At 37.8% G+C, this 25876-nt stretch overlaps 1 protein-coding gene across 1 annotated transcript in view; it reads right to left on the bottom strand.

The window, feature by feature from the left end:
• The window catches only part of LOC135364823 (tyrosine-protein phosphatase non-receptor type 20-like), an 89814-nt gene that overhangs the window by 31566 nt on the left and 32372 nt on the right, over positions 1-25876 (bottom strand). Inside the window, exon 2 of the mRNA XM_064595539.1 lies at positions 8632-8735. Coding sequence (XP_064451609.1) covers positions 8632-8735 — 104 coding nt within the window. The remainder of the gene's footprint in view (positions 1-8631; positions 8736-25876) is intronic.

The raw sequence follows: 25876 nt of genomic DNA on the forward strand, positions 1-25876 counted from the left end.
CATTGAGGTCTTTCATCCACTTTGAGTTTATCTTTGTGAATGGTGTTAGAGAATGGTCGAGTTTCATTCTTCTGCATGTGGCTGTCCAATTTTCCCAGCACCATTTATTGAAGAGACTGTCTTTTTTCCATTGCATGTTTTTTCCTGCTTAGTCAAAGACTGACCATAGAGTTGAGGGTCCATATCTGGGTTCTCTATTCTGTTCCATTGGTCTGTATGTCTGTTTTTGTGCCAGTATCATGCTGTCTTGGTGATCAGAGCTTTGTAGTATAGCTTGAAATCGGGCAACGTGATGCCCCCAGCTTTGTTTTTCTTTTTCAACATCTCCTTGGCGATTCGGGGTCTTTTCTGATTCCATACAAATTTTAGGATTGTTTGTTCCAGCACTTTGAAAAATGTCATTGGAATTTTGATCGGGATGGCATCAAGGTATAGATTGCTCTGGGTAGCATAGACATTTTAACAATGTTTATTCTTCCGATCCATGAGCACGGAATATTTTTCCATCTTTTTGTGTCTTCTTCAATTTCTTTCATGAGTGTTTTGTAGTTCCTAGAGTATAGATCCTTTACCTCTTTGGTTAGGTTTATTCCGAGGTATCTTATGGTTTTTGGTGCTATTGTAAATGGAATAGTTTCTTTAATTTCTCTTTCAACAGTTGCGTTGTTAGTGTATAAGAAAGCAACTGATTTCTGTGCATTGATTTTGTATCTGGCCACATTACTGAATTTCTGGATGAGTTCTAGTAATTTGGGGGTGGAGTCTTTTGGGTTTTCCACATAAAGTATCATGTCATTTGCGAAAAGAGAGAGTTTGACTTCTTCTTTGCCAATTTGAATACCTTTTCTTTCTTTTTGTTGTCTGATTGCTGTTGCTAGGACTTCTAGTACTATGTTGAACAACAGTGGTGAGAGTGGGCACCCTTGACGTGTTCCTGATCTTAAGGGAAAGGCTCTCAGCTTTTCCCCATTGAGGATGATATTCGCTGTGGGTTTTTCACAGATGGATTTTATGAGCTTGAGGAATGTTCCCTCTATCCCTATACTCTGGAGAGTTTTAATCAGGAAAGGATGTTGTATTTTGTCCAATGCTTTTTCTGCATCAATTGAGAGGACCATATGGTTCTTCTCCCTCCTCTTATTAATGTGTTCTATCACATTGATTGATTTGCGAATGTTGAACCACCCTTGCATCCCGGGGATAAATCCCACTTGGTCGTGGTGGATGATCCTTTTAATGTATTGTTGGATCCTATTAGCTAGGATTTTGTTGAGGATTTTGGAATCCATATTCATCAGGGATATTGGTCTGAAATTCTCCTTTTTGATGAGGTCTTTGCCTGGTTTGGGGATTAAGGTAATGCTGGCCTCATAGAATGAGTTTGGAAGTTTTCCTTCAGTTTCTATTTTTTGAAACAGCTTCAGTAGAATAGGTATTATTTCTTTTTTGAATGTTTGGTAGAATTCCCCAGGGAATCCATCAGGCCCTGGACTCTTGTTTTTTGGGAGGTTTTTGATCACTGCTTCAATCTCGCTACTGGTTATTGGCCTATTCAGGCCTATTGTCAATTTCTTCCTGTTTCAGTCTTGGCAGCTTATTGGTTTCCAGGAAGGCCTCCATTTCATCCAGATTGCTCAGTTTATTGGCATATAGTTGTTGATAATAATTTCTAATAATTGTTTCTATTTCCTTGGTGTTGGTCATGATCTCTCCCCTTTCATTCATAATTTTATTAATTTGGGTCCTTTCTCTCTTCTTTTGGATAAGTCTGGCCAGTGGTTTATCAATCTTATTAATTCTTTCAAAGAATCAATTTCTAGTTTCATTGATCTGATCTACTGTGTTTCTGGTTTCTAATTCATTGATTTCTGCTCTAATTTTAATTATTTCTCTTCTAATGCATGGCTTAGGCATCATTTGTTGCTTTTTCTCTAGTTCTTTAAGGTGTAGAGTTAGTTGGTGAATTCACGATTTTTCTATTTTTTTGAGTGAGGCTTGGATGGCTATGTATTTCCCCCTTAGGACCGCCTTTGCAGTATCCCATAAGTTTTGGACAGATGTGTTTTCGTTCTCATTGATTTCCATGAATTGTTTAAGTTCTTCTTTGATTTCTTGGTTGACCCAAACATTCTTGAGCAGAGTGGTCTTTAGCTTCCAAGTGTCTGAATTTCTGCCAAATTTTTTCTTGTGATTGAGTTCCAGTTTTAGAGCACTGTGGTCTGAAACTATGCAGGGAATAATCTCAATCTTTTGGTATCGGTTGAGACCTGATTTGTGACCCAGTATATGGTCTATTCTGGAGAAAGTTCCATGTGCGCTTGAGAAGAATGAGTATTCTGTTGTTTTAGGGTGGAATGTTCTGTAAATATCTATGAGGTCCATCTGGTCCAATGTATCATTCAAAGCTCTTGTTTCCTTGTTGATTTTCTGCTTAGATGATCTGTCCATTGCTGAGAGTGGAGTCTTGAGGTCTCCTACAATTAACGTATTGTTATCAATAGGACTCTTTATTTTGGTTAACAGTTGGCTTATGTAGATGGCTGCTCCCATGTTGGGGGCATAGATATTTACAATTGTTAGATCTTGTTGGATAGACCCTTTAAGAATGATATAGTGTCCTTCTGTGTCTCTTATTACCGACTTTAGTTTAAAATCTAATTTGTCTGATATAAGAATTGCTACCCCAGCTTTCTTTTGAGGTCTGCTGGCATGGAAGATAGATCTCCATCCCTTCACTTTCAGTCTGGATGTATCTTTAGGTTCAAAATGAGTCTCTTGTAGACAGCATATGGATGGGTCCTGTCTTTTTATCCAATCTGCAACCCTGTGCCGTTTTATGGGAGCATTTAGGCCATTCATGTTGAGAGTGATTATTGAAAGATATGAATTAATTGTCATCATGTTGCCTGTGAAGATGTTGCTTTTATAGATTGTCCCTGTAAATTTCTGTTGTAGATCACTCTTGGAGTCTTTCTCCTTTTATAGAACCCCCCTTAATATTTCTTGCAGGGCCGGCTTAGTGGTCACATATTCTTTCAACTTCTGCCGGTCATGGAAGCTCTGCATCTCTCCATCCATTCTAAATGAAAGCCTTGCCAGATAAAGTATTCTTGGCTGCATGTTCTTCTCATTTAGTACCCTGAATGTCTTGCCAGGCCTTTCTGGCTTGCCAGGTCTCTGTGGATAGGTCTGACGTTATTCTGATGTTCTTCCCGCTGTACGTAAGGAATCTCTTCCCCCTAACTGCCCTTAAGATGGTTTCCTTGGTTCTAAGATTTGCAAGTTTTACTATTACATGCCGGGGTGTTGGCCTGTTTTCCTTGATCTTAGGAGGGGTCCTCTCTGCCTCTAGGACTCGAATGTTTGTTTCATTCCCCAGATTAGGAAAGTTCTCAGCTACGATTTGCTCAAATACATCTTCTAGCCCTCTCTCTCTCTCCACTCCCTCTGGGATTCCAATGATTCTGACATTGGAACGCCTCATGGTGTCACTTATTTCTCTGATTCTATTTTCATGGATTCTGAGTTGTTTTTCTCTGGCCTCCTCTTTTCCCTTTTTATCTATTATACTGTCTTCCAGATCACTTATTCTCTCTTCTGTCTCAGTTACCCTAGCTGTTAGATTATCTAGATTGGATTGGATCTCATTGATAGCATTTTTAAGTTCTGCCAATTCCCCTTTTATTTCTGCCCTTAGAGACTCTATGTTGCCATTAATTGATTTCTCCATTCTAGACATTGTCTTCACAATTACTAGCCTGAATTCCATCTCCGACATCTTGGTTATATCTGCATCCATTTGTAAATCTGCAGCATAAGTCATAATCTCTGAGTCTTTTCTGTTTTGGAGGCTCCTCCTCCTAGTCATTCTGTTGATGGGTGTTTGAGGGAATGTATAGAGTCCAAATTATTGACCAGAACCCAAGCAAGATGCACCTGTTTTCTTGGGACCTTAGGGTTGCTGGCCTCTTGTTTTCCCAGCCTGTCTTCTGAGGGAGGGGCCTGCCGTGCTGTTACTCAGGCAACCCTGTTTGGGCGGAGTTGCCCTGCTCCCCTGTGGCGGGGGATGGGCTCAGTGGGAATCAGTCTTTGGGGCTTTTGTTCTCTGGCACCTTTCCCTGGTGGCTTTCCACGTCTCTTCTGCGAGTCAGAGTAGAAGAGACCATTTCCAACCCTCTGCCTCAGAGCAGAGAGACCTCATTCTGTTCTTCAGTGGGCTCTCCAGGCCACACCATCTCCGTTTCTGTCCATGCTGCTATAAACTGCAACGGCCTGGGTTGTGCGTCCCTCGGCAGCGCCCCCAGTCCTGCCTCCAGGTCGGGGCACGTCTCTGCCCTTTGTGCTTCTAAAACCACCAGCCGCTCCCAGTTCGCGCGCGCACGACTCCACCGCTTGGGGTCCTGTCCCGGGGACTGCAGTTTGCGTGCACGCAACTCCGCCACTCGGGGTTTCCACCCCGGAGGTTGCAGTTCACCGGTGGGACCCCGGCGCACCGGGTTTCCGTCCCGGAGGCTGCAGTTCGCGTGTGTGCGACCGTCACTCCGGACTTCCGTCCAGGTGGCTGCAGTTCGCGTGCACGCGACCCCGCCGGTCTGGTTTTCCACCCCGGGGGCTGCCCTAAAGTCCTTTCCCGATGCTACCAGTCTGCGAGTCTGTGCCCCGTTCACAGCGCGCGAGGCTGTCACTCACCGGCGGTGTAGGATCCCCACCTCCGGGCACCCTCCCGCTGCCGTTTATCCTCCGATATCTGCCCGCAGAATCACGGCTCTCCGCTTTGTACCTCACAACCAACCGCCTGCGATATTCTGTTTGTAGAGATCCAGATCTTCTTACATCTCAGGCTGGTTTCGTGGGTGCTCAGAGTGGTCTGGTAGATATTCAGCTCAATTCCGGGGACCAGTTGAAATAGGGTCCCCTACTCCTCCGCCATCTTTCCCCTGGAACCTGTCTTGCCTTTTTTGACTTCCTATTTTCCCAAAAGATTTCTAATCAGCTCATCAAATCTCATACACACACACACACACACACACACACACATTGAAAATTTTATTGAAATTAAGTTAAACTCATTTTGTAGTTTAAATTAGGGATAACTAGGACACTGGGTGGCTCAGTTGTTTGGGCATCCGACTCTTGATTTCAACTCAGGTCATGATCTCAGGGTCGTAGTATTGAGCCCCACAACAGGCTCCATGCTCAGTGGGGAGTCTGCAGGAAATTCTCTCCCTCCCTCTCCCTCTCTGTCTGCCCCTCCTCCTGCTCTCTCTCTCTAAAATAAATAAATAAATCCCTAAAAATATAAATAAATAAATTAGGGATAACTATTTTCTTCATTCATTAAAACTTATTATCCATTAATATGATATAGCTATAACAACAAAATATTTTTAAATATTCTCAAGAAAAGTAATTCATACCTTTTCTTAGATTGACTCCCACATACTTTATAGCTGGTACCATTGTAAATGTAACGGTGTAATCTATTATGGTAAATAATTTGATATTTGGTATATATGTGCTAACTACTGTATAATGAGAAAACCACACATTTTTATATACTGTAATTTTGTATTTATTCTATTATAAATATTTTAAATTTCCACTATGACCTCTTCTTTGACCCATGAGTTTTGAGTATGTCTTGAGTGTGTTTTATCTATTTGTGGTTGACTTCCAACTGAATTTCTCATGTCAGAGGCCATAGTCAGTACTATAAAGATGATTTGAAATTGGCTGAGATATATTTTGATTTGGTACATGGTAAATTTTTATAAATGGTCCATGTATGCTTGAAAAGAATGTATGTTCTCTAACTTTTGGATGCAAGTTCTATAGATATGTTTGTTCTATCTATCTGGATAATTTTTTTATAATTCTATACTCTTAACTATTATCTATTCTTTTAATAAAAGGTATCTTTTTAAATGGTCCACTATCATAGTGAACTTATCAATTCCTTGTTATAATTCTGTCCAATACTGATTTACATATTCTGGTGCTTATAAATTTAGAATTTTATATCTTCCTTGTGAACTAAACCTTTTAGTATTATATAGTGACCTCTAAAGCATAATACTTTATACTTTTAAGTCTTTTTGTCTGATATTACTATAGCTACATTAGTTCTCTTTTGTTAGTGTTGCTCTGTGTATTTTAATTCTTTTACTTTAAAACATCAAGGGAGGGCACCTGGGTGGCTCAGTCATTAAGCATCTGCCTTCGGCTCAGGTCATGATCCCGGGGTCCTGGGATTGAGCCCCGCATCGGGCTCCCTGCTCCGTGGGAAGCCTGCTTCTCCCTCCTCCACTCCCCCTGCTTGTGTTCCCTCTCTTGCTGTCTCTCTCTCTCTCTCTGTCAAATAAATAAATAAAATCTTTAAAAAGAAATAAAAAATAAAACATCAAGGGAAGGGACACCTGGGTGGCTCAGTTGATTAAGCATCTGCCTTTGGCTCAGGTCCCAAGGTCCTGGAATCAAGTCCCACATCAGGCTCCTTGCTTAGCCGGGAGTCTGCTTCTCCCTCTGCCTGCCACTCTCTCTGCTTGTGCTCGCTCGCTCTCTCTTTCTCTCTCTCTCTCTGACAAATAAATAAGTAAAATCTTAAAAAAAAAATTAAATCTTAAAAAAAAAAATCAAGGGTGTCCCCCAAAGATTTCATTAAACTACACAGATGACCAACAAATTGAATGAGTTCTACAGAGTTTGCCTAGTCCTGAAAACTAGTTTATCAACACTAATTGGTAAAACGAATCCTTAAACACTAATTTCGGGAGAATTAAAAAGGAACGTGAAGATTATGAATAAAATGGGATGGAGGAAAAGAGAATAGTACTATTGCACCACTACAATCCCTCTCATCTCCAACAAGACATGTTTAAAAAGCCCTTTTCTTATAACTCAGTTACTAAGAAAAAGTGACATCACCTGGGCGAGAATTCCTCCCATAATTTAAACCTGAGACATATTTCAAGTCACACTTCAAAATCAACTTGATTACATTTATCCAAGAAGCAAACTGCTTTAGATGGCTGCAATTCAAATTAAAGCCTCACTTAGGACTCTAATATGTCTTTGATTGAGTGAAATGTGATTTGGCTAACAACGTTAAGAAGGCGCAAGGAGAAATATACCAAACTACCAAGATGTCAGGTCTTTTTGGAGACTGCTCACTGAATCAAATTAATGTCAAATTAAAGAAAGGGCCAAATAACTTTTTCTGAGGAACTTAAGTTAGCTTTTCTGCACTGCATATATATGCCAAGGACATATGAGGACAAAGTATAAATACTAGGAGTAATACTAGGAGCAGTAATACTAGGAGATAGGAGCCTGGTTTCTAGTCTTTGCTGTGACTGAAGAGCTGTACGATCACAGACAAATCATTTCAGCTCTCTGGGACTTAGTTTCTTCACCTCTAAAATGAGTGTTGGAATAAAAATGTCTTGACCTAGCTTCCAAATCTAATCATCTGTAAGTCTGAGTCTAGATAATTCCTAGGGATAGCATCATAACTGAAAGGGCATCAAGTGTAGTTATAACATCAAATTAATTCATGAAATGTTAAGAAAAGCAAATCCTGGTAAAATCAGCTGGTTTTCCCAACATGCTACTCTAAAAACCATCCAGAAATGTTCTCTAAGATACTCTTTTCTAAAATGAAACTTTAAAGCATATCAAACTTCATCCTAGCTAGGTCAAGCCATGAAATATAGGGGAAAACAAACAAACAATAGAATGTATTTAGTTCTAGAAGAGAGTCAAGTATGGACATTCTATGGAAGTGCTCACTTTGAAATTCTCTCTCCTTCAAATACAAAATCATTCTGATCAGAGAAAAGTATCAACAGTGGGGCTGAGAGCCCAGCAGTACATTCAGAATTAGAGACTGCCAGCCAGAGATGTGATGGTAGGTGGGCTCGATGCAGCACAGATTCCTATAAGAGAGATCCCTTCAAAGCAGCAGCATGACTGTCAGTCCTGGGTGGAGAGGGCAGCCAAACTGGAAAACGGGAGAAGCGGTGTCTGTTCTTGGTACTTACTCTGATCTCTAGTAATGCTGGAACCTACAGAATAGAATGTGAGTCTGAAAACAGCAACACGATGGCAGTCCCAAAGCTCCAGTAGATAAGAGGAAAAAACGCAAGCCACCCACGTGATGAAAATGCATTGCTTTTTTTGTGCTCTAATCCTGGCAGTTATCTCCACAAGGAAGGAGACACGTGTCAAGGTGAGAGTGTTTGCCCCAGATTTTCCCAACCCTCTACCTTTCCATAGTTTAGAGACACTGTACCATGGGGTCTCTATCATTTAAAAATTCCATCAATCAATATATCTAAAGGTGCTTCAAATTTTATATGAAATTCATTTTGTATCTCTATTAGTAGCACAAAAGAAAATGATGCCAAAATAAGTAAAATTTCCAGAATAGTATCAAGAGGTTTTCTTTAGAGTTGCAAAGAGTTCCACTCTTTCTAATTGCTATTTTGGTTGTCTTCAACATCAGAGGGACAGAGAACTGAGAGTTAGTGTGCTAAGGAGAACAAAATAGACCCCCCCTATGCCTTAGAGAGCTTACTCTGTGATTCCACAGTAGCCACAATCATTTAGCAGAGATCCCTCTTCTAGTTTTACCTCATGAGTCACTGATTTAGGTGTCTTTTCCTCACTTGATGAAGGCAAAGTCTCCCTGGAAATCATGTCTTCTGAATCACAGCCATGTACCTTCTTATTTTTTCCTGAAAAAGAGAAGGGAAGAATTGATCAAATGCAAAGGGTTACACAGAGAAAGGTTGTGCCTTAATGAGAAAACCCAAGCTACACAAGGGGAATGTTCGCCTACTTTTCCTATTGTACAGTCATCTCATCTTTATCTCCTATATTAATCATTTTTCTCCCTGCTTTAAAAAAATAACATAGCAAACATGATCCTTCTTCTAGGATCATCCTCAGAAAGTTAATTTTTGAGCGGTCCCTTTGTTCCTACTTCTGTATTACTCTTCAGGTAAATCCTAAATATACACAACTTCCAGAACCTATGCACTGGGTATCACATAAGATAATTCTTCTGTTTTTCAGGGTCTACTTCTTAGATAAAGAACAGTGTGCTACATAAATCTCACCTTAACTTCCTGAATTATTAATAATAAATAAATTAGCAATATGTTAATGTATATAGAAAGTCATTTCAGGCTTTATTGAAGAATAAAATATGAATCCTCCCTAGGAAAGTCATTGCTGGTTTTATTATAGGATCATTGCTAGCCTGTTATTTTCACTGCACAGAATATTTCATATAGAAGCCAAAGGAGATATTTTTCTTTGATTTTGGAATGAGCATTCAGAGTACTGTTCCCTATATCATGGCAGCCCTAACTATTATGGTTTAGAAATTTTGTGACATGACATATTACAAAATCAACAATACAAATATAGTAAAAAAATATATATAGTAAACATATACTTTGGAAACAAAGAAGGTCATTCATTAATGTGTTAAAAAGGACAAAAAGAAATTGTGAACTATTATAACACGAGTTAATTTTATATGTATATATTATGAAATATCAATGAAAAAACATCAAAACTAACATGAAAGTTAACTAAAGCAGTATTTAAAGTGGAAATGTATAGTTTTAAATACATTTATAACAGAAGCAGAAAAAAAGGACAAAAATGAGTTTTATATTTAATCATAAAGGCCAAGTAAAACTGAGGAAACCCCCAAAAAAGTAGAAAGTAAGACATCATAAAGAAATACAGCAAACAGAAAACAATTTAAAACAACAAATCAACAAAATCAAATATTAGTTCTTTGAAAAAGGACTTAAAAATATGCAAACGTCTTTCACTACTCAATTTAATTAACATTAAGAAGGAAAAAGGGCACGGCCACGGACCCAACTATCATTTTTAGAAGTAAGTACCTTTAGACAAATTTGATGAAATGGAAACTTTTACAGAGAATTATAAATCATCAAAATCTACCCAAGAATATGTAGAAAGCATAAATAGTATAATAAGCATTTAAAAAGTTAAACCAATAATTAAAAATCTCATCCCCAGGAGGTAACAGACATCCAGGCCCAAAGGGGCTTCCAGATGAGATTTTATCAAACTTTCAATGAACAAAATCTCTTTCTTATACAAACTATTTTAGAGAATTTTTTAAAATGTAAAATTATGTAATTTATACTAAAAGGTAGTAAAATCCTTACATGAAAACAAAACATGTAAAATACAAGAAAAATTATAAGCCAAACTTAAAAATGGACATCAGTGCAAAAATCCTAAGTACAATATTACTAAATGGTGCAATGGAAGAAATGTGTAGACTAAGTTAGATTTATCACAAGATTTCAAATTATGGTCGGTATCATAAAAATCTATCAGTGTAAATTGGTATATAACAAATGTCAATTAAAGGACAGAAATCATATTATCATCTGAAGATATAAAGAAAAACCATTTGAAAAATTCAATGGCCTTTCAAGGTAGAAATAGAAAGGAACTTCTTTAACTTATAGAAAAGGTTATCTATTCAAAATATTGAGCCAACATTAAGCTTAATGCTAAAACTTTAGACATATTCTCATTGTTTAAGAAAAACATAAAAATGCCTATTACCATTACCCTTATTTAACATTGTATAATGTATAATGTATTTGTATTATTGCCCAAGCAATAAAACAAAAGAAGAAGAAAAAAAACCTTAAGAATTGGAAACAAAGCAAGTAAATCATATTTGCAAATACACAGAAAATTAAAGAGACTCTATAGTCAAATTACTAGAAATCATAAAAAAGTCTGACAGGATAGCTGATACAATAAATTAGAAACATTCCATAAACCAACAATAACCAACTAGACACTGAAACAAAAGAAAATGTATCATTCACAATAGAAATAAAAATATAAGGTAACTAGAAATAAACCAAAAATATATAGTAAAAATCGCAAAATCTTACTGAAGTTTACAAAAAGTAGAAGAACCCATATTCATATAGGAGAAAACTTAGTATCATAATAATGGTAAGTAGCCTCTAAATCCACAGATTCAATGCAAATCCAATCAGAATTTAAGCAGGATGTGTGTGTGCGCGTGCGTGTGTGTGTGTGTTGTGTAGACAAACTAGAGAATATAAGTCCAAGAACAGCAAAGACAACTTGGACAAGGAAAACAGATTGGGGCACTTGCCCTATCAGGTATCAATACTGATTGTAAGTTAGAGTAATCAACAGTGTGAATTGGCATAAGAGTAGAAAAATAGAGGACGAAAAGAGAACAGGGATTCAAAAACATGCTCAAGTACATAAAAGCATTTACTATTAGATAGTGGTGGCATTGCAGATGAGTAGGGAAAACACTAAAATAAATGGGGTTGGGACAACTGGCTTTCCTACCAGAAAAAAAAAAAAAAAATTATATCCCTATCTCAGAGCCTGATAAGATCAAAGATCAAAGTATACAAAATAAATAAATAAAAGAGGCTATTTTTATTCTCTCAGGGTAGGAATAAATTTTCTAATTACAAAAGCACAACTTATAGAAGAAAATATTGATAAACTTGAATATTAATTAAAAGATACTGTCAATACAGGCGCCTGGCTGGTTCAGTTGGAAGAGCATGCAACCCTTTATTTCGGGGTTGTATGTTTGAGCCCCAGGTTGGTTGTAGAGATTACTTAGAAACAAAATCTTAAAAAAATAAAAAATGAAAAAAAGAAGATACTCTCAATATAGTTTTGTTTTTTTTTTTTAAAGCATTCACCAGGAAGAAGTGATATGTATCTAGGATACATATCGAATTCCTGAAATTCAATAAGACGAGCCAATGGGGGGGGGGGGGAAATGAGTCAAGTATATTAACCTAGCTGATACTCTTAGTTGGAAGTAACAACATCCAACTACTGCTGATTTGAGAATAAATAAAATTTATTGTATGTCCTCTGGGCAGTTCCTCTAACCACCAAAAAAGCCGAGCAAAAAGACATGGTCTCCTGAATGCTGAGGGTGCACATCTAACACTCACTCCTGTTACTGAATGCTAAAACTATACCATGTCCTCCCATAATCCTTGACATTAAATGTTACTGCCACTATTGATTCACACCAAGATTCAAAGAACCAGGAATTCTGCACTTAAAAAGGAGCTTCATATGCTAGGGAGGCAAATTAAAAGAAAAAAACTATCTGTAAGAATTATAAACAAGCAACTCATAGAAGAAGAAAACTTACAGGCCAATAAATGTATTTAAAAAAAATCCAGTGTCACCTAATAAACAAATGAAAATTAAAGTAATCTACCACTGACTTTCACTTCTGCCCATGAGAAATTTATAACTTAATCACAACCAGAAAATAGGATAAAATACATTAAAACAACAATTTTCAGACATTGTGCAATAGATTATGATCTCAGAGAGAGGGGAAACAAATGAGGTGAGTCTTATGATTGCCCCAGATTAAGTCCTCAAAGAGTTTCCAGGCCACATCTCAAGGAGAGAAGAAAGAGCCCAGTGATCTCATTGAGTTGCAGAGAAAGAGATCAAAGCTCAGAGAGACCATGGCAAGTAGAATTTGCAGGGCAGAATATCAAGAGAGGAGATAGTTGTACAGAACAAGAGAAGTCTGAACATATGCAAAGAAATCCTCTCTTATCCTTTACAGAATATGGGTCTTCTTATATGTAGGACAATCCCTGATATCAAGGAAAATCAGTGGAAAGCAGCAGAGTTTAGTAAGGGTGAGGAACAGTTTGTGTTCTTACAAGCCAGAATGAGATCTCACAATACATTAGGCTCCAGGGAGAGTTCACAGAACAGACACTTCTTAGCAAAACTAAATTATCCCCAGAATAAAGGCTACCCTGCAACACCTTTGAGAAGCTTAATAGCAAGCTTCAAAAAGAATCAAGTTTAATTTGAACTTCAAGTAATATAACTGCAAGGCAGAAAATACCAAACACTTTCTTAAAGGAATAAAAAAAAACCCAGCACCCAAAAATCATATAATTTGCAGCATCCAGCATCCAGTAAACAATTAACAGGGATGCAGAGAAATAGGAAAATATATCCTATGACTAGAAAAGTCAGTCAATAGAAATATACTTAGAAATAATAGATGATGAAATTTGTAAACAAGAACCTTGAACAAGCTGTTACAAATTTTATGAAGGTGCTCAAGGAAATAAAATATACATTATATGTTTAAGAAAAAGAAGATAGTAGGAAGGGAAAAATGAAGGGGGAGAAATCGGAGGGGGAGATGAACCATGAGAGACTATGGACTCTGAGAAACAAATTGAGAGTTCTATAGGGGAGAGGGGGAGGGGGATGGGTTAGCCTGGTGGTGGGTATTAAAGAGGGCATGTATTGAATGGAGCACTGGGTGTTATGCAAACAATAAATCATGGAACACTACTTCAAAAACTAATGATGTAATGTATGGTGATTAACATAACATAATAAAATAAAATTTAAAAAAAGAAAACATAGAAGAGAAATAAAAAATGTAAAAATGAAACCCAAATGGAATTTCTAGAGATGAAATACATAATATATGAACTGGATAGAACTAACAGCAGATGAGAGAGTAGAGAAGAAAAGACCAGTGTATGTCAACATACAGCAATAGAAATGATCCAAAATGAAGCAGAGTGGGGGGAAAAGGACTGAACAGAAATTCAGCAAACTTTAAAAGAAAAAAGAGGGAAAGAGATACCATGCTAACACTAGTCAAGAAAAAGTTAGAATGGCTAGATTAGCATTAGATGAAGTAGACTTCAGACTAAAGAGCATTACCAGTGATAAAGATGACATTACATAATGGTAGATGTTAATTTATTAGAAAAATAGCAATTCAAAATCTGTATTCAACTCATACCAAAAACCCAGATTAATATGAAATAAAAACTAACAGAACTGAAAGGAGAAAGACACATATCCACAAAACTTTCTTTCAGCAACTGACATAAAAGAAAAAAAACAGGGGTACCTGAGTGGCTCAGTCAATTAAGCAGCTGCCTTCAGCTCAGGTCATGATCTCAGGGTCCTGGGATCGAGTCCCACATCAGGCTCCCTGCTCAGCAGAGAGCCTGCTTCTCCCTCTCTCTCTGCCTGCCTCTCTGCCTACTTGTGCTATCTCTCTGTCAAATAAATAAAATCTTTAAAAAAAGAAAAGAAAAGAAAAAAATCAGTAAAGACATAGAAGATTTGAAATACACTATAATTCATTCTGTCCTAATTTAAAAGTACAAAACACTTCACCTAAAAACAACAGAATACACATTGAAGAATGCATGGAACATTTTCAAAGATTATACACTGGGCCATAAAACAATTCTCAAAAAATTAACAAGCTATGAAATCATATAGAGTTTATCACATAAATTATAAAGATCAGATCACAATGTAATTAAATTACAAATTAATAATAATAAGGTATATGGGAAATCTCCAAATATCTGGAAACTCAACAACAAATTTTTTTAACCTGTGAGTCAAAAAATAAATCACAAGAGAATCTAGAAAATAGCTTAAACTTCATGAGGGTAAATAAAAACAGCACATTGAAATTTTAAGGATGAAGCAAAGTAATGTTTTATAGAAATGTAGAGCATTGGATACTTGTATGAGGAAAGTAGAAAGGCCTAAAATCCAATTATCTAAACTTCTACCTTAAGAAATTAGAAAAGAAGAGCAAATTAAATTCAAAGAAGTAGTAGAATGGAAATGGTGGTAAAAACAGAAATCATTGAAGGAGAAAAACAATAAAATGCAACCAGCATTGCGTTAATTGAAAAGATCAATAAAATTGGTGAATTTTCAGATGCATCAAAAAATAAAAGGGAGAAGAAACAAACTAACAACCTCAGAAATGGAAGGGAGGACTTCACCATATTTTCTATAAAAATGTAAAGTGTGTTAAAAGAATAATAAGGATAACTTTGTCAGTAAGTTTGACAACTTAGATGAAATGAACAAATAATTTGAAAGACTGAAATTGAAAATCTACCATAGCTCATCCAAGAAGAACTAGTTAATATGAATAGCTCTATATCTATTAAAGAATTTGAATTCAACATGGTTGGAACTGGAGGGGATTATGTCAAGTGAAGTAAGTCAAGCAGATAAAGACAATTATCATATGGTTGCACTCATATGTGGAACATAAGCAATAGCACGGAGGACCATAGGGGAAGGGAAGGAAATCCAAAGGGTGAGAAATCAGAGAGGGAGATGAACCATGAGAGACTATGGACCCCGGGAAACATTCTGGGGGTTTGAGAGGGGAGGACAATGGGGGGAGGGGGTAACAGGGTGATGGGTATTGAGGAGGGCACGTGCTGTGATGAGCACTGGGTGTTATACTTAACTAATGAATCATTGAACACTACATCAAAAACTAATTATGTACTATACAGTGGCTAACTGAACATAAAAAAAAAATGTGACTACTAGATTTTTTTTTTTAAATGCCACTGGAATCTTACAGAGATTACATTGAATCTATAGATGGCTTTTGGTAGTATTGAAATTTTAACAATATTAACTCTTCTAATCATTAAACACAAGATACAAAAAAAAAAAAAAAAGAAATTGAATTCATAATTTAAAATCCTCCCCCAAAGAAACATCAGATCTGAATAGCTTCACAGGCAAATTCTACAAAACATTTAAGGAAAAACACCAGTTCTACACCAACTTGCCATAAAACTGAAGAGGAGACATTTGCCATCTCATTTCATGAGGTAAACACTACTGTATTTGTCTACTACAGCTGTGATAATAAAATAGCACAGAGTAACTCAAAAAACAGAAATTCAATTTTTCCACAGCTCTGGAGATCAGAAGTCCAAGATCAAGGTGCCAGCAGCTTTGGTTTCTCCTAAGTCATCTCTCCTCAACCAGCTTCTTCTTGTGTCCCCACATGCCTTTTCTCTGTGCATGCATATCCCTGGTGTCTTTTCCTCTTCTTATAAGGACACTAGTCCGATTTGATTATGGCCCCACCTGTATGATGTTATTTAACCTTAATAAGCTCTTGCAGGGCGGAGCAAGTTGGCGGAGGAGTAGGAGACCTGGATTTCATCTGGTCCCAGGAATTCAGCTGGATGGGAATCAAACCATTCTGAACACCTACAAACTCAACAGGAGATCGAAGAAAAGAATAGCAACAACTCTCTGAACAGAAAAGCGACCACTTTCTGGAAGGTAGGACATGCGGAGAAGTGAATCCGAGGTGATATTCGGGAGAATAGATGGTGGGGGAGGGAGCCTCCGTCAGCCGCTTCTGGCAAATGATAGAGCAGCAGAGCACAAAATCGGAACTTTTAGAAGTCTGCTATGCTGAAGGACGTCACTCCAGTGGCTAAGTTGGGGGTGGAACCCTTGTGGGATGGTGTGGTCTCAGGACCCTTGGGGTCACAGAAAGACTGGGGGTGCCTGAGTGTGGCAGACCTCCCAGGTATTGGAGCAGGGAAGCCGGCTGCAGAGACGGAGCCAAGGCACGGGCTCTGAGCTCGGGGTTGCCATAAACCGTGATCCACGGCACAGTTGGGCCACTGCTCCTCCAGCAGGGACCCAACAAGCGGCAGATCCGGGGAGACTCCCCTTCCTCCCCTGGGAGGAGCGGCACGGGAGCCCACCGCAGGGATCTGCTGGGTTTGGAGACTCCACCTGAGGCCGGGTGCCAGAGTTAGAAACGCGCGGTCACAGGCTGGGTGAGCACAGAGTGCGGCCGGAGACCGGGGAGACGGGAGTGATTGACTGCTTTTCTCTGGAGGCTCACTGAGGAGCGGGGCCCCAAGTTCTCGGCTCCTCCAGGTGGAGATTGGGAGGCCGCCATTTTCACTCTCTGCCTCCAAAGCTATACGGAAAGCTTGCGGGGGAACAAAAGCTCTGGAGAGCAAACCCGAGCAGATTACTTAGCCCGGACCCAGCAAGGGCGGGGCAATTCCGCCTCCGGCAAAGACATTTGGGAACCATGGCAACAGGCCCCTCCCCCAGAAGATCAGCGAGAACAGCCAGCCAAGACCAAGTTTACCGATCAATGAGAACAGCAGAACTCCAGCACTAGGGGAATACCGCACATAGAATCCATGGCTGTTTTCCCATGATTCTTTAGTCTTTCAAAGTTAATTTTTTTTAACTTTTTTTTTTTTTAATTTTTCTTTTTCCCTTTTTCAACCAACATCCTATCAATCCCTTTTATAAAAAACATTTTTATTTTTCATTTTTAGAGTCATATTCTATCCCTTCATAGTAGTTACCCTTATTTTTGGCATATATATATATAAGCTGTTCTCTCTTTAAAATTTTGAGATACAGTTTCTTCTAACAGATCAAAATATACCCTAAATCTCTAGTGTATGGCTTTGTTCTAATCTCCCGCCTGATCATATTCTCTCCCTTTTTTTTCTTTTTAAATCCTCTTCTTTCTTTTTTCAAACAACTTATCAATTCCTTTTAAAAAAATTTTATAATTTTCATCTTTACAGTCATATTCCATCCCTTCATCATATCAATCCTTATTTTTGTACATATATAAGTTTTCTTCCTTTAAATTTTTGGAGGCACTTTCTTCTAACAGACCAAAATACACCCAAAATCTACTGTGTGGCACTGATCTATGCACCAGCCTGATCATATTTGATCATATTCTGTTTTTTTTGTTTTGTTCTATTTTTGTTTATCTTTTTCTTTTTTTTTTCTTTTCCTTTTTTCTTTCTTTCCCTTTCTTTTCCCCCATTTTCAGGTCTTTTCTGATTTGTTTAGAGTATATTTTCTGGGGATGTTGTTATCCTGTTAGCATTTTGTTCTCTCATTCATCTATTCTCCTCTGGACAAAATGATAAGATGGAAAAAATCACCTCAACAAAAAGAAAAAGAGGTAGTACCGACTGCCAAGGACCTACTCAATATGGACATTAGTACGTTGTCAGACCTAGAGTTCAGAATCATGATTTTAAAGATACTAGCTGGGCTTGAAAAAAGCATGGAATTTATTAGAGACACCCTTTCTGGAGAAGTAAAAAAACTAAAATCTAACCAAGTCAAAATCAAAAAGGCTATTAATGAGGTGCAATCAATAATGGGGGCGCTAACTGCTAGGATAAATGAGGCAGAAGAGAGAATCAGTGATATAGAAGACCAAATGATGGAAAATAAAGAAGCTGAGAAAAAGAGAGATAAACAACTACTGGATCACAAGGGCAGAATTCGAGAGATAAGCGATACCATAAGATGAAATAGAATAATTGGGATCCCAGAAGAAGAAGAAAGAGAGAGAGACGGACAGAAGGTATATTGGAGCAAATTATAGCAGAGAACTTCCCTAATTTGGGGAAGGAAACAGGCATCAAAATCCAGGAGGCACAGAGTAACCCCCCTCAAAATCAATAAAAATAGGTCAACACCCCGACATCTAATAGTAAAACTTACGAGTCTCAGAGACAAAGAGAAAATCCTGAAAGCAGCTCAGGAGAAGAGATCTGTAACCTACAATGGTAGAAACATTAGATTGGCAACAGACCTATCCACAGAGACCTGGCAGGCCAGAAAGGACTGGCATGATATATTCAGAGCACTAAATGAGAAAAATATGCAGCCAAGAATACTATATCCAGCTAGGCTGTCATTGAAAATTGAAGGAGAGATAAAAAGCTTCCAGGACAAACAAAAACTAAAGGAATTTGCAAACACGAAACCAGCCCTACAAGAAATCTTGAAAGGGGTCCTCTAAGCAAAGAGAGAACCTAAAAGCAACATAGACCAGAAAGGAACACAGACAATATACAGTAACAGTCACCTTACAGGCAATACAATGGCACTAAATTCATATCTTTCAATAATTACCCTGAATGTAAATGGGCTAAAGGCCCCAATCAAAAGACAGGCTATCAGATTGGATTAAAAAATAAGACCCATCGATATGCTGTCTGCAAGAGACTCATTTTAGACCCAAAGACACCCCCAGATTGAAAGTGAGGGGGTGGAAAACCATTTACCATGCCAATGGACACCAAAAGAAAGCTGGGGTGGCAATCCTTATATCAGACAAATTAGCTTTTAAACCAAAGACTATAATAAGAGATGAGGAAGGACACTACATCCTACTTAAAGGGTCTATCCAACAAGAAGATCTAGCAATTGTAAATATCTATGCCCCTAACATGAGAGCAGCCAATTACATAAGGCAATTAATAACAAAAGCAAAGAAACACATTGACAACAATACAATAATAGTGGGGGACTTTAACACACCACTCACTGAAATGGACAGATCATCTAAACAAAAGATCAATAAGGAAATAAAGACTTTAAATGACACACTGGACCAAATGGACTTCACAGACATATTCAGAACATTCCATCCCGAAGCAACGGAATACACATTCTTCTCTAGTGCCCATGCAACATTCTCCAGAATAGGTCACATCCTAGGTCACAAATCAGGTCTCAACTGGTACCAAAAGAGTGGGATCATTCCCTGCATATTTTCGGACCACAATGCTTTGAAACTAGAACTAAATCACAAGAGGAAAGTCGGAAAGAACTCAAATACATGGAGGCTAAAGAGCATCCTACTAAAGAATAATGGGTCAACCAGGAAATTAAAGAAGAATTTTAAAAATTCATGGAAACAAATGAAAATGAAAACACAACTCTTCAAATCTTTGGGATGCAGCAAAGGCAGTCCTAAGAGGAAAGTATATAGCAATACAAGCCTTTCTCAAGAAACAAGAAAGGTCTCAAGTACACAACCTAACCCTACACCTAAAGGAGCTGGAGAAAGAACAGCAAATAAAGCCTAAAACCAGCAGGAGAAGAGAAATAATAAAGATCAGAGCAGAAATCAATGAAATAGAACCCAAAAGAATAGTAGAACAGATCAATGAAACTAGGAGCTGGTTCTTTGAAAGAATTAATAACATTGATAAACCCCTGTCCAGACTTATCAAAAAGAAAAGAGAAATGACCCAAATAAATAAAATCATGAATGAAAAGAGAGAAATCACAACCAACACCAAAGAAATACAAACAATTATCAGAACATATTATGAGCAACTATATGCCAGCAAATTAGATAATCTGGAAGAAATGGATGCATTCCAAGAGATGTATAAACTACCAAAACTGAACCAGGAAGAAATAGGAAACCTGAACAGACCTATAACCACTAAGGAAATTGAAGCAGTCATCAAAAATCTCCCAAGAAACAAGAGCCCAGGGCCAGATGGCTTCCCAGGGGAATTCTACCAAACATTTAAAGAAGAATTAATACCTATTCTTCTGAAACTGTTCCAAAAAATAGAAATGGAAGGAAAACTTCCAAACTCGTTTTATGAGGCCACCATTACCTTGATCCCCAAACCAGACAAAGACCCCATCAAAAAGGAGAATCACAGACCAATATCCTTGATGAACATGGATGCAAAAATTCTCACCAAAATACTAGTCAATAGGATCCAACAGTCCATTAAAAGGATTATTCACCACGACCAAGTGGGATTTATCCCTGGGCTGCAAATCAATCAATGTGATACAATACATTAATACAAGAAAGAACAAGGACCATATGATCCTCTCAATAGATGCAGAAAAAGCATTTGACAAAGTACAGCATCCTTCCTTGATCAAAACTCTTCAGAGTATAGGGATAGAGGGTATATACCTCAATATCATAAAAGCCATCTATGAAAAACCCACAGTGAATATCATTCTCAATGGGGAAAAACTGAGAGCTCTCCCCCTAGGGTCAGGAACATGGCAGGGATGTCCACTATCACCACTGGTTTTCAAGATAGTACTAGAAGCCCTAGCCACAGCAATCAGACAACAAAAAGAAATAAAAGGTAACTGAATTGGCAAAGAAGTCTCACTCTTTGCAGATGATATGATACTTTATGTGGAAAACCCAAAAGACTCCACCCCAAAACTGCTAGAACTCATACAGGAATTCAGTAAAGTGGCAGGATATAAAAATCAATGCACAGAAATCAGTGGCATTCCTATACACCAACAACAAGACAGAAGAAAGAGAAATTAAGGAGTCAATCCCATTTACAACTGCCCCCAAAACCATAAGATATCTAGGACTAAATCTAACCAAAGGGGCAAAGGATCTGTACTCAGAAAACTATAAAATACTCATGAAAGAAATTGAGGAAGACACAAAGAAATGGAAAAACGTTCCATGCTCATGGATTGGAAGAACAAATATTGTGAAGATGTCAATGCTACCTAGAGCAATCTACACATTCAATGCAATCCCCATCAAAATACCATCCACTTTTTTCAAAGAAATGGAACAAATAATCCTAAAATTTGTATGGAACCAGAAAAGACCCCGCATAGCCAGAGGAATGTTGAAAAAGAAAAGCAAAGCTGGCGGCATCACAATTCCGGACTTCATGCTCTATTACAAAGCTGTCATCATCAAGACAGTATGGTACTGGCACAAAAACAGACACAGAGATCAATGGAACAGAATAGAGAGCCCAGAAATGGACCTTCAACTCTATGGTCAACCAGTCTTCGACAAAGCAGGAAAGAACGTCTAGTGGAAAAAAGACAGGCTCTTCAACAAATGGTGTTGGGAAAATTGGACAGCCACATGCAGAAGAATAAAATTGGACCATTTCCTTATACCACACACAAAAATAAACTCAAAATGGTTAAAAGACCTAAATGTGAGACAGGAGTCCATCAACATCCTAACGGAGAACACAGGCAGCAACCTCTTCGACCTCAGCCGCAGCAACTTCTTCCTAGAAACATTGCCAAAGGCAAAGGAAGTAACAGCAAAAATGAACTATTGGGACTTCATCAAGATAAAAGGCTTTTACACAGCAAAGAAAACAGTCAACAAAACCAAAAGGCAACTGACAGAATGGGAGAAGGTATTTGCAAATGACATATCAAATAAAGGATTAGTATCCAAAATCTATAAAGAACTTCTTAAGCTCAACACCCAAAGAACAAATGATCCAATCAAGAAATGGGCAGAAGACATGAACAGACATTTTTTCAAAGAAGACATCCAAATGGCCAACAGACACATGAAAAAGTGTTCAACATCGCTCGGCATCAGGGAAATCCAAATCAAAACCTCATTGAATTATCACCTCACACCAGTCAGAATGACTAAAATTAACAAGTCTGGAAACTACAGATGTTGGCAGGGATGTGGAGAAAGGGGAACCCTCCTACACTGTTGGTGGGAATGCAAGCTGGTGCAACCACTCTGGAAAACAGTATGGAGGTTCCTCAAAAAGTTGAAAATAGAGCTACCATATGATCCAGCAATTGCACTACTGGGTATTTACCCCAAAGATACAAATGTAGGGAGCCGAAGGGGTATGTGCACCCCGATGTTTATAGCAGCAATGTCCACAATAGCCAAACTGTGGAAAGAGCCAAGATGTCCAACGACAGATGAATGGATAAAGAAGAAGTGGTATATATATATACAATGGAATATTATGCAGCCATCAAAAGGAATGAAATCTTGCCATTTGCAACAACGTGGATGGAACTGGAGGGTGTTATGCTGAGCAAATTAAGTCAATCAGAGAAAAACATGTATCATATGACCTCACTGATATGAGGAATTTTTTTTTAAAGATTTTATTTATTTATTTGAGAGAGAGAGAGCATGAGAGGGGGGAGGGTCGGGAGGGTCACAGGGAGAAGCAGACTCCCTGCTGAGCAGGGAGCCCAATGCGGGACTCAATCCCGGGACTCCAGGATCATGACCTGAGCCGAAGGCAGTCGCTTAACCAACTGAGCCACCCAGGCACCCGATATGAGGAATTCTTAATCTTAGGAAACAAACTGAGGGTTGCTAGAGTGGTGGGGGGTGGGAGGGATGGGGTGGCTGGGTGATCGATATTGGGGAGGGTATGTGCTATGGTGAGCGCTGTGAATTGTGCAAGACTGTTGAATCACAGATCTGTACCTCTGAAACAAATAATACAATATATGTTAAAAAAAAAAAAAAAAAGAAGAAGAAGATAGCAGGAGGGGAAGAATGAAGGGGGGGTAATCGGAGGGGGAGACAAACCATGAGAGATGATGGACTCTGAAAAACAAACTGAGGGTTCTAGAGGGGAGGGGAATGGGAGGATGGGTTAGCCTGGTGATGGGTATGCTCTGCGTGGAGTACTGGGTGTTATACACAAACAATGAATCATGGAACACTACATCAAAAAATGATGTAATGTATGGTGATTAACATAACAATAAAAAATTTAAAACCTTAATAAGCTCTTTAAAGGTCTTATCTCCAAATACAATCACACTGGGGATAAGGGCTTCAACATGTGAACTTCAGAACACACTGCAGTTCCTAACAACTATCTTGATACAAATATCAAAGATATTAGAAGAAAATTATAGATCAACATCCTCTCATACAGATGCAAAAGTCCTTAACAAAATTTGCCAAATCAAATACAGAAATACATAAAATGGGTAGTATATTGTGACCACATGGAGTTCATCCAAAAATGTAAAGTAGGTTAACACTTGCAGAGTAATCAGTATAAGTCACTGTATGAATATACTCAAAATGAAAAAAGACAAATAATCATTTCAATAGATGCAGAAAAAAAATTTAACAAAGTTCAATTACTAAAAAAACCCTCAGCGGACTATGAATCGAAGGGAAACCTCTCAACCTGATAAAGAATATCTACAAAAAAACCTATGGCTAACAACATTCTTAAGAGTGAAAGACTGAACTCTGTCCCTCTAAAATCTGGAACAAGTCAAAGATGTCTGCTCTTAACACATCCTTTCAACAATGTATTAGAAGTATTAGCCAGTGCTGTTAGGCAAGAAAAAGAAGACAAGAAGATTGCTAAAGAAAATGTATGAACAAACAATGAATCATGGAACACTACATCAAAAACTAATGATGTAATGTACGGTGATTAACATAACAAAAAATTTTTTAAAAAGATGTATGAAACTCTTATTCAAAGATGATATGATTGTCTATACAGGAAATCATGGGGAATCTATTTTTAAAAGCTTTTAGAAATTATAAACTTAGCAAGGTTGCGGGATATGCAGTCAGAATACAAAATCAGCTGTATTTCTATGTTAGCAAGGAACAATCTAAAATTAAAATTTAAAAATTTAATAATGTAAGAAACCTGAAATACTTGAAACATGCTTAAGACCTGTACACTGGAAACTACAAAGCATTGGGGCACGTGGGTGGCTCAGTTGGTTAAGTGTCTGTCTTCGGCTCAGGTCATGATCCCGGGTCCTGGGATCGAGCCCCAAGTTGGGCTCCCTGCTTAGTGGGAAGTCTGCTTCTCCTTCTCCCTCTGCTCCTCCACTCCTGCTCTCTCTCTCACTCCCATTTGCTTGCTCTCTCTCCCAAATAAATAAATAAAATCTTTAAAAAAAAAAAAAAACTACAAAGCATTGCTGAAAGAAATTAAAGAATACCTGAATAAATGGAGAAATACACGTTGCCTTTGTTAGAAGACTCGATATTGCTAAGATGTCAAATCCCCCCACAGTGATCTCAATCAAAATCCCATCAGGAGTTTTTTGTAGAACTGACAAGCTAATTCTAAAATGTATATGCAATGCCAAGAGCCTACAATAGCAACAACAATTTTGAAAAAGAACAACACCGAAAGACTTAACCACTTGATTTCTAGACTTATTACAGAGCTATAATAATTAAGATACTATGACATTGGAATAAGGACAGAAGTATACAGCAATGGAAGAGAATAAAAAGTCTATATATAATTCTACACACATATATTCAATGATTTTTGACAAAGAGGCCTAGGTAATGTAATGGAGAAAGGACAGATGTTTCAAAAAGTGACGCTGAAATAACATGGAAAAAAAAACTCAATCCTTATATTACCCCATTAAAAAAAGAAATAAATCAGAGACATAAATCTAATAGCTAACACTATAAAATTTTAGAAACAGGAGAAAAATGTTCACAAGTATGCAAATATGTCTTAGTGCACAAAAAACATGAAGGACAAAAAAAACCTGATAAATTGGATTTCCTCAAAATTCACTGTTTGATTAATCCTAATACTTTCTTAGCACCTTTCTCTTGAATTTATCCAATCAGTAATTTCCAAGTGTTATATATCACACTTGAATTTTACCTCTTTGATCCCAGTTCTGTCATTTATGTGGCGCATGATTTTGGTCAAATTCCCTAATCTCTCTATGTCTCAGTTTCATCATCTATAGAACAGAAATACCAACAGTGCCTGTGTCGTAAGGATGTTATGATGATCAGCTGAGGTACACCTGAAGCACTCAGCACAGTACTTCACAAAACGTTCAGCATTTAATGTGTTGGTTATTACTGTTAACATTTTGAGAATTCACTTTGTTCATTTACATTTTTTCAAGATTTATTCCATTAAACCATGTGATTATTTTTCAGTCTGTTAAAAAGAACTATCCAGGGGCCAGAAACAATGATACTACAGTAGCAACAAACAAGCCCAGTGTCCATATCTTGATTCTTAAATACTATTCTCCAATAAAAGAAAACAAATCTTTTTCGAGAAATGGCTGAATCTAGGCCAGGCTAGGGGGACACTTGAGATAAGCCTGGAGTATCCTGTAATGCAATAAAGTAGTGAAGTGCTCAAAAAACTAAAGGATGGGATATGTGAAAGGACAGGACATAGGAGTCAACCTGAAAGACCTTCCAAGGGCCAGAGCTAGAACAACTGGAACACTAAAGTAAATAATAATTGGATTATAATGAAGTATAAAATAAATATAAATGAGTCCCTACTCATATAGACAAATGATCAAATAAATAAGCAAGGGAGGAGAGACAAACCTTCTTTACAGAATAATCCCCCCAAAT

Source organism: Mirounga angustirostris, unplaced genomic scaffold (genome assembly GCF_029215605.1).
Source record: "Mirounga angustirostris isolate CCGP_5_RB_7025 unplaced genomic scaffold, mMirAng1.0.hap1 SCAF_6, whole genome shotgun sequence".
Lineage (NCBI taxonomy): Eukaryota > Metazoa > Chordata > Mammalia > Carnivora > Phocidae > Mirounga > Mirounga angustirostris.